The sequence below is a fragment of the Rhineura floridana genome, chromosome 7 (assembly GCF_030035675.1).
Source record: "Rhineura floridana isolate rRhiFlo1 chromosome 7, rRhiFlo1.hap2, whole genome shotgun sequence".
In the NCBI taxonomy this organism is placed as follows: domain Eukaryota; kingdom Metazoa; phylum Chordata; class Lepidosauria; order Squamata; family Rhineuridae; genus Rhineura; species Rhineura floridana.
In genome coordinates this window covers 101,048,384-101,058,404 of record NC_084486.1, presented here as the reverse complement: position 1 = coordinate 101,058,404, position 10,021 = coordinate 101,048,384, and the positions used below count along the sequence as shown (strand labels likewise).

Here is a 10,021-nt window from a genome sequence, read left to right as displayed (position 1 = left end):
ATAGAGCAAAGCTATCCAAGAGATGATCGTTAAAAATCCACATTACCATAATATTAGCTTGTTTGGTTACCATACTTAGGCTTGCAAGCCATTTCAGGACCAAAAAAGTTGTTTTCATGGCTGGAAAGCAAAGTTGTCATTTGCACGGGGTGGGGTCTGGCAGCTCCTCTCACTACTCATCCACAATTTAGAGATATAGGAGTCTGGGGCCACATCCACACTAGACATAAGTTCCATTTTAAACAGTCATGTCTTCCCTCAAAGAATTCTGGAAAATGTAGTTTGTGAAGGGTGCTGAGCGTTATTAGGAGACTCCTATTCCCCTCACAGAGCTCCAATAGCCAGAATGGTTTAACAGTCAGCCCCTCTTCCCAGAGAATTCTGCAAATTGGAGCTCTGTGAGGGTAATAACCGTCCCCTAACAACTCTCAGCACCCTTCACAAACTAATTTCCCAGGATTCTTTGGGGGAAGCCATGACTGTTAATGTGGAATAAATGTATGGTGTGGATATGGCCTGGGATCATCTGATAGACAAGAACATATGTAGTTTTCCTTTGGTCAAAGCAGCCTAGAGAGTAGACGGTCAGAGACCAAGAAGCTGCTGATGACACACCAAATGTGCTAATTTTTAATTTTGTACAGGTGTGGTTGTGATGTCCCTGTATTTTAATATCTGTAAATATGGTAAGTGCGGGTTTATTAAGCAATATATGGTAAGTGACTGAGTGAGAGGGAGGAGTACATGGGCTAGAATGCTGGAGAATTCTGTATGATGATTGGCTGAGTTTGAATGGCTGAAGGTATAAATGAGAGGATGAGAGTTGAGTGGGGAGGGAGTTGTTGAGGTCAGTTGGTTGATGAGAGGGATTTTGTTGGTTGGCAGAGTTTTGAGGGAGGCTTGGATCGTATTTGGCTAATATTTAGGCAATATATATATGACCAGAAACATAAAGAGTGACACTATATGAAACCATACACTTGTTAAACATACCTTACATAATCTTGTTATTTCCTGGTGTTTATAAATAAACATTATTATTGGTTTACCAAAAGCCTGATCCTTGGCTGGGGCTTTCACAGACCAGAAGGGTGGGCAGGGTATTTACCAAGGCGGAGAAACAGTATCAATGGTGGCAGCAGTGAAGAGATAGTGTATCGTCAAGTATCCAGGGCAACCCAGGGCTGTATGCTTTATTGGCACAAAGATACAGGGGGGTTGTGGCCTGCAAGTGCACCCAGACACAAAGTAACAATAAGCCAGAAGGGAGACTAAGGCGAAGTCTCTAGCAGTATTGTTTACAGGGAGTGACTGGTGGTGCTGCCTAGCAGTGGGATCTTGTGAGATCTGTGCTAGGGTGAGCTAGAGAAAAATAAAAACTATGTTTCTCCCTGGTGGTAGCCATCGGTGCGAGTATCACAGGTAGTGCTAGGGGAGGAACATTACAGTGGTCCCTTCACACGCACGCGCACGCACGCACGCACACACACACGCACGCACGCACGCACACACACACACACACACACACGAGAGAAGGGTGGGGGACATGGGAGTATGCGTGAACCATGAACCTGAGATTCCCAGCTTTAATTTTTTTTAAATGGTTAATTTTCTAATATTTGTAGAACTTGAGGTATGTGGCAAAATGTGGATGCCCATACAAGGCAAAGAAGCTATTTGATACCAAAGGAAGGCAGGTAATAGGAGTGAACTGAAAAGCCTCTGCAGAAGACTGAGCTGAGGAAATGCAAATATAAAGCAATGCTACCAGGTCAAGACATCCAATTATGCACTAAGTGCTCCCACTGACATACAAAAGCCCAAGTACCTCTTTTGCAGACTCATGTGCGCGCACACACTTGCTAACACTTCTGCACCACCCAACCCTAGAAACCTAGTTTGATATACCTACCCGTGTCCTATCTACAGAGCTTCTTCCCACTCCCATCTCTAGGCTGAGGTAGCCATAAACCATCATAGCAACATGCATCCTTTTCAGTGGGGCCACAAAGCACACATAAGTAACATTTTTATTTGATGTTGAATTGACCTTTTAGTTATTTTGAGGTTCAGGTATTCGTTATGGATAAAACAAATTAAAATAATCTGCTAGGTGGATAATGTGATACTCAAACTCCTGCTTCTAGTCCAGAATACTATTTTTATTTTATAATATTCTAGTCCAGAATATCCTTACTCACTCAAATGCTGCTTTTAAATACAAGAACACCACTTTGAAATCCCACTCATGTTTAGTGTCTTAAAGCAAAAGGTTATTGGACCTCAGTGGGCCTTAACTCATGCTAGGATGATTGCAGGCTATTTCCTATATTCCATATACCTTCTCAAAATCATTAATGTATTAGTTATTATGTATTAGGGTGTTACGTTATTTCCACTTGAACTGTCCATACTGTTGCTTAGTTTGCACATCAAAACACTCCCCCATCTACTCTGAAGGCAGAAAAGGTCTTTACAGGGAAGCCTTCCCCTTCTTGGGGGGGGAAAGGAGAGTGTGGACCTTCCTTCTAGTTCAAAGGCAGGTGAGAATTTAGCATAGTCAGAGAGAAAAAACTCTTATGACAGGCTTGAATTAAGAACATCAGATGGCTTTTAAAACGGTAGTTACAAAGCACACATCTACCAATAAACTTTGTTTCCACTTTTATTATTCCACATGGTTAACAAAAAGGAAGATTACATAGCTAGCCCCTCTACCTTACCTTTACCCCTTCCTTTTGCTATGCTGGGACACTTTCTTGTGTTAAGTAATTTTACAGCATAGGTCTTTATTACAACAATATCTCTATGGAAAGGTAACAGCACAAACAGCTCACACATCTTCAAAAAAAGAAGATCTGTTTTGTGTGGAGAAAAGCTGAAGCTACAGCCCATCATAGAAGATCTTTTGAGTTTCTGAATCCATTGCATGTTATTCAATGTTTTCCATTCAAACCAAGAAAGTGTTCAAATTGTTCAAACCCTTACTAAGCCATTTGTTGTTATTTTTTTTACATTATTGCCAATGTTGCTTTTTTTAAGGCTTAGTAATGACAAACTGAATGTCAACTTCTAAAAACTGGAAGTCACATAATCAAATCCAAGAATTTAGTGTGCCAAAATCGGAAACATTATCACTGTGTTAGCCCAAGAATCCTAAACAAATGAAACATTCCAACTTCCCACACTTGAACAGACAAGTTCAGTACAATAATTAAGTGCTTAATTACAATGTTTGCACTCAAGGATACATATTTCTGAATTGCTAACATGGAACAGAATTTCTAGAGCAGAAGTATCACACCTGAAAATACATGCAATCATGGGTGAATTTAGTTGTTTTTATTTTAAAAAAGATTAAAACAAAACATTTGACAAGCTAATATACATACCACAATAAATTCAAATGTCCTAGATGTGCATAAGACACTTTTCTAAAAGGCACCCTGCCACCAGTATTTTAAATGCTCACCTAATTCCAGTCTGGCTTCTAGTTTCCTCTTCCTTCACTGAAGGAGAAATCCTAGACCACTAAACTCATCAAGAGACTAGCTTCACCAATCCCTTTCAGGGATTTTCCTTTTTTAAAAAAAATTTTAAAAAATGCTATCACTAGAACATTTGAAATTGTGCACAGCTGCTTAACTTCATACTTTTCACTGGTATTAAACCACAAGGTTTTCAGATGCACATGGGAGTTTTCCTAATTGAAAAAAGGTAGTGATATCTGGGTCACTTATAAGGACCAAAAAAAAGGAAACATTGCAGGATACATTGCAAAACAAAAAGGATACATTGCAAAACACTGTTGTGCATCAACAAAAGAGCTCTACTTCCATACTTCCATCCCTTTTACCCCACACCCTTAATAATAAAAAAGAAACCAAGACTTTCAAAATTCACCTCACACTCACAGATGAAATGTTAACACATTCAGCTATTTAGCCTGTCAGGATCTGACAGTGTCAGAGTGCCATCTATACAGTCTTGAAATAACAGTAACATTAGGACACAAATGCACCATCTGAAATCCTCACCGTCTCTATTCCAATGGCTAGAAGAACACAGTGCTCAAGTATTCTCCCTATTAGGTAGATCTTCGTTGATTCCTGCGCAGTTTCTTTATTACCAAGGTCTCCACATACATTTGGAAAGGCTGGAGGAAGGCACATTTTGCGTCCTAGACCTTTCCAGTCCATCCAAAGAGATGTGGCTTTGCTCAGCCTCCGTGTCTTCCAGGTCAGAGCAAATCTCTTCACTGGAGGAAGATGAAGTGGGACTGGGCAGGTTTAAAGCTCCAGGTGATTCCCCAGTCATTTGAGAGAGCCCATCGCTGCTAGACCACTGGCTGATGGAGGGATCTGATAAGACATCCACTATCAGGTCCTGAAAACTGCCTTCGTTCAGAGGCATCGACTCCAGAAGGTGATTCAAGAGCTCCGCTGCAATGGTAGAATCAATCCCAGGGCAGTTAGAGATGAATGTATGAACTTCATGCATGCACTGAATGTATCCAGCTGCAAAGCGCTCACTGGCCTCCCGCTGTAGTTTGTCACTATCTGAGACCACAGGCAAAGAAAGACACAAATAACAACAGTCACAAAACATCATTTTCTGCTCTTTCCAGCAGTACCACAGCTGACTACTACTCCCTTACCCTCCAATGCTGGCTAGATTTCCCCCCCCCAAATCATACCTCTCAATGCTAAACTTTAAAATGAAGCCCAGAAGCCTCAAACTAAGAGGCTGCCAGCTAGTGTACCACAAATCTTGCTGAAAACTATTTTCTAGGGGCTTCAGCCTTTATGAGATAGAATGAGATAGAAGTCACTTTTGAAAGAAAAAAGTGGATAGGTTTATTAGATAGGCTTTATAAACCTAGGGATGCCTGCTTTCTAGAATATCATAAGTTGATGCACTGTTAAGTAAGATATGAGCATACAGATTGAACTGCTCTGGACTGAGTTGGATTTATGCAATCATTTTGTCGTAAGTGTAATTCACAAACTCAAATAGCTGCTAGACTGCTGCAATACAGGATGAGCCAGGCCAAGTTGCAGCCGCAATAGACCTTATTACAAACACAACTCTGTCTAGATATTTACTCCAAAATAAAAGAAATATCATCACAACAATTAGATCAGAAGTACCACAAACAGATACCAGCAACCACTATAAAGGACAACAAGGAAATTATTTAAACAAGAGCACAAACTGAAGCTACAGCAGGGAGCAATGCTAGCTTTTGTTCAACCAGGAATACTTCAGGTGTGTTCAAACTAGCAGGGGTTTCATGTTAAACTTCAGGGTTTGTTGTGAGAATACAAAAGCAGCGGGGGGAGGAGGGCTCAACACAGAAGGGGCAAAATAAAAATGTAATGATTGCAAGGAAATAAGAGAGCTACTTACAGCAGACTCCTATGCATGTCTACTCAGAATAAAGTCATATTGACTTCAATGGGGCTTACTCCCAAGTAAGGTTATATAGGATAGCAGCCTTATTCAGGAGAACAGAAAATTATTTGCTCCCCACTGAAATGGCAGAATACAGAATGGAAATGCTGTACTGGATGTAAGAGTGCCTGTGCTCCGAGTAACTGCCATACATGTACTGATGCTCACTTCTTTTCTAGGAAAATATTTCAGGTCACCATCCTGCTGTCTACTGTTCACTCCGCTGTTCCCAACCCAATTTTTGTCTCCCTAGCAATCCCCTTCTCCGGCCTTAATCATGGGGGCAGAGTACCCGACGAAACCGCCAGATTCGAGAGAGGGAAGGCGGAATGTCATGCGGCGGCGGCCACTCACCTAAGGATCTGCTGTGCAGAATGCCTTGCACCCGTTTCACCGTCAGCTCCAGCACCTCGGCATTCTCCATCTTCGCCTGGAACTAGCGGCGGGCAAAAACAGAAAGAAAAAACACAGCAAAGAGGGAGATCGTCAGTTCACTCCAAGCCTCCCTTTCCGTCCTCCGCGCGTCCCACCTCTGCCTTAAAGCCAGCCCACTTACCTCCGTGTCAGCCAAGATCATCCGTAGTTCTTGCAAGCTCTCGTTGATCCGCGCCCGCCGCTTCTTCTCCACCAGCGGCTTCCTTGCCTAGCAGGAGGGGAGGAAAGGGCGTAACTTTACAGATCGCTGCTGCATACGTGCATGCTTGCAACCATGCGTGCATGTCGCGGGCGCAGGCCTCCTCCCTACACCACCCCAGTCTACACCAACGGTATCGTTCCCGGATCGCTCACCTTCCTGTCCCCTTTGGCCTCGAAGAAATCCTCGTCGTCCCGGCTGGATCGGTTCTTACTAGTCCGAAAGAAGGAAGGAGCCATGGTGGACTCGGGGGCAATGGGATGCAGCAAAACCAAGAGTAAGAAAAGGACGGGGAGAGTCTAGCGGGATTGCCGGGGGCGGGGGGAGGGGAGGAGTGAAAGAGGCGGAGGCAGGAAACTAGCGCAATAATAATAATAATAAAAAAGGCTGCCTCTGTCCCACACCTCCCGAAGCAGACTCGAGCCCACTCCCCCGCCCCCTTCCAGCGCCGCCGCCCCAGCCTCATTTATAGACTCTGATTTGCATGTCAATGAGCCTATTGGACGCGGTGAGCCGAGAGGAAGCCCGAACGTTGAATGAAACCACCAATGACAGGCAGCCGCTTTGTCTATCCTGGCCCTTTCGAAGCTGTTTCCCTGATCTTAGCCGAAACAGGCGGGGGGCGGGAGGCGGAGGATCAGGCGGGTAGGCAAGGTCCATCGTGCAATACAGTATGTGTTGTAGTGTTGCTTGGCGTTCGTTTCCCCTTGACTTTTTTTTTTGCTTGCTCCTTCGCTGGATTCCCCGAGTTCGTTCAGTTTTCAAATTTACAGCTGCGTTTACTGTAGAAAGAAGGCAATATAAATAGTGTGTGTGTGTGTTGCGGGGGTGCAATACACGTGTGGAAAGCTTCTGCAGCAACCCATACAGAGGTGTAGTCGTCCAGGGTTGGGGGGGGCGGTTGTAGATCCCTTACCTTTTTGGGAGCAGGGACCCAGCAGGGCTCCTATGTACAAGCCAATCAGCTTGAAAGGGGAGCATGTCAGCCACTTAGAAGAGTCTTCCCACTTGGCAAATAACATGCTTCCTTGTCCTGTCGTGTTGATTGAAGCCAATCAGAGTGGAAGGAGGTGCAGGCCCAGTGCCAGTGGGCATCCAAGTTGGACACTGGCTGAGGGCCCTTGCGGCTAAACAGGGCCCCTGCTGCTGGGGCTGGGCAGGTGTAGTGCCTGCTCCATGTGTGCCCTGTGATCCAATGTTGGTGTGGATCGTGGAGCAGTAACCAACCTCCCAGGCAACACTGCAGCATCCCCTGTTGTATACTGCCACCACCACCACCAGGGGCAGAAATTGGCCCAGTTGCTTGCCATCATTCAAGATGGCGGCAGGAGTGTAAACACATGCTGAAATGGCCAGGCCTATTTAAGCTCCTAGCGGTGGTGATAGCTAACCTCTCCTTTCTTGCTGATGGCTCCTAGGATAAGCAAGAAGTGAGCTTCATAAGAAAATACCTTGGTCTCCCAAATCCTAGTCCCACACTTAGGTTCATTTCAGAACTTTTCTGGATGCATTGAGCCCCTAGGGAGAGAGATGGGGAGAGGGGCAACCTATGCACACAGCACTTTCATTCTGGTTCTATAATTCTGTAATTGCAAAAGATACAGTGAATCCTGGGTGTGTGGTGTGACTGCCATGAAGGGACTCTGCACTTCTGAATTTGCCACTATGCTGCTGTTTATTTTTTTTTTAACTATGACCCACCTTAGATCAGGCTCTAACCTGCTAGTAGTTCCTGACCAGCCAGTTGAAGATAGGGTTGCCATATTCCAGTTCCACAAATCCAGGCAGGTGAATTTGCATATTATGCAAATTATTTGCATATTAATGTTTGGATTGTCCAGGTGTTTTGTTTTTGTGCCTAGGAATTACCACCAAAACCTGGGGAAAGATGTGAGAAATCTTTTTTTTGAAAGCAACATTTTCAGCTTTAAATGCCTAGACTCTAGTTTCCAACACTATGGAATATTTATTGATTGATTAAGAGGATTTATATCCTGCCCTTCTGCTGTTAAAAACAGAGCTCAGCACAGCTTACAAATATAATAAAAACAATAAAAATACACAATCAATATAAAAACATAATAAAAACACAAAATAGCAACAAACATAAAGTAAGTCAGGGCAGCAGTACGGTTAACCATTATATATACGATCTATTTCAGAGATGTGGTGGGTGGAGAAAAACAAGAAGCCAAAATGTTAGGAAAAGGAGTCTTTCACACCACATGCTCAGTTCTAAATACTGTTGCAGCAAGTTTTACAAGTTCCTCCAGTATTCCACTGGTGTAGGCACTCAGACATTCAAAGTATCTGTATATTTCTTAGGTTTTATAAAAGAGCATTGCTTAACTCAAAATTTCTTCTCCCTTTGATCAACCACATCTACACAGGTTCCACCTCCCTACTTCAAATGAAACTGGGCCTGGAAGTGTGCAACAGCCCCACACATACCTTGCTAATTAGATTACCAATGCCAGGATGTCTGTCTTATCGACTACTCTCCTGCTCCCCCCCCCCCACCGGGCATCATGAAAGACCCAGTCCTGGGCTCAGAAAGAAAATAAATATCTGGTTCTCTTCAAAGTACTGATAAGCCTCTTGTTTTAATTAAAATAATAATTATAAGTTCTTGCTCTTATCACTCATGGGAGTTAATTATCTTGCATATGCTGCTGTTGCTTCTATGGCTGTAACGGAGTGAGGTTAAAGATAAGTGAAATGCAAATAGGAAAAAGACAACACAAAAGGCAGTAACACTTTCCTAAATGCAATACCATACCAACCACAACAAGATTCCTATGAGTAAGGCAGAAAACTAAGCATCTCACAACCAGTCAGGATTCCTAACCAAAAACCAAAAATATGATAAATGAAGAAATATTTATATAAGCATGACTATCAAATATATTTATTATTTACACAAACTGTAAATATATTTATAGTGCAATCCTAGCTTTATTTATTGAGAAGCAAGTCCCAGTGTATTCAGTGGGGCTTACTCAAACAGGGACAGAAATGCAACCTCAAGTGATAAGCAACTTCATTCACACAACCCAAAATTCCGAATCATGCCACTTTATGCTGTTTTGCAACTGTTTATACTTGTTTTTATGGTTATTAGATTTTAAATGGCTTTATTTCTTGTTGTGAGCTGCCTTGGTTTCCAACCCTACCTCACAGGGTTGTTGGAAAGACTCCATACACGCACACACACACACACACACACACACACACACACACACACTGCAGATGTATAAATACATACAGCCCATATAATAGTTTATTGTCAAACTAGTTGGTCATTGCAGAAAAATCAGTTTTTAAAAAATCAGTATTAGTTTCCTACAGAATAAAAACTGTAATACCTAAGTAAGCCCTGCCTACTTGCTTTAAAATAGGACTGGAGGAGAGACAGAAAGAGTTAGAACACAAACACAATTCTTTTTTACATTCACTCCAAAGTCCCATTGATTTTCAGCACATTCATAACCATGTCTACTCAAAAGTAAGTCCTATTGAATTAAATGGGATTTACTCTGGGCATATGGGATTAGCATTGCTTTTACAAAAGCAAGTACTGGGAAGGTTTTCAAAACACTGCCCAGGATCTGACTCCTGCACGCAAGAGGAAAAAAAACTGAAATGTATATACTTACTCAATTTATGAGATTTTCAGATAAATGGGGGGAAACCACCATTTTCTGGCATTGCAATGAGGTTTTCTAGACACTGCCCCAGGTCAATCAAACTGAAACACAACCCTGGCTTCACTGATTGGCTGCAATCCTGAACAGGAGGGGTTAAAGCTACGGCTATACAGTACTGTTTAAAGAAAGATTTAATAGTCGGGGGGTGGCTGACGTTTTTATGTATATCCCAAGAACCAGACCACCTAGAAACTTTTTTTTAAAATTAAAGCTGAGAATCCGGGCC

At 42.7% G+C, this 10,021-nt stretch overlaps 1 protein-coding gene across 1 annotated transcript; it reads right to left on the bottom strand.

Moving 5' to 3' along the window:
* Positions 1-2,652: 2,652 nt before the first annotated feature.
* On the bottom strand, positions 2,653-6,545 carry LOC133388476 (transcription cofactor HES-6-like). Its single transcript, XM_061634435.1, has 4 exons — positions 6,244-6,545; positions 6,011-6,097; positions 5,809-5,890; positions 2,653-4,559 (listed from the first exon to the last, which is right to left on the bottom strand). Exons 1-4 carry the CDS (start codon positions 6,325-6,327, stop codon positions 4,126-4,128), a joined length of 687 nt encoding a protein of 228 aa, XP_061490419.1. The 5' UTR covers positions 6,328-6,545; the 3' UTR covers positions 2,653-4,125.
* Between the last annotated feature and the right edge of the window lie 3,476 nt (positions 6,546-10,021).

Bases quoted from the DNA above. Each gene is read 5' to 3' on its own strand.
- LOC133388476 (XM_061634435.1), bottom strand. From the start codon at position 6,327: ATGGCTCCTTCCTTCTTTCGGACTAGTAAGAACCGATCCAGCCGGGAC. The intron at 5,891-6,010 runs GTAAGTGGGCTG...GCCCGCCGCTAG, and splicing joins TGATCTTGGCTGACACGGAG to TTCCAGGCGAAGATGGAGAA. The intron at 4,560-5,808 runs GTGAGTGGCCGC...CTGTGGTCTCAG, and splicing joins TCTGCACAGCAGATCCTTAG to ATAGTGACAAACTACAGCGG.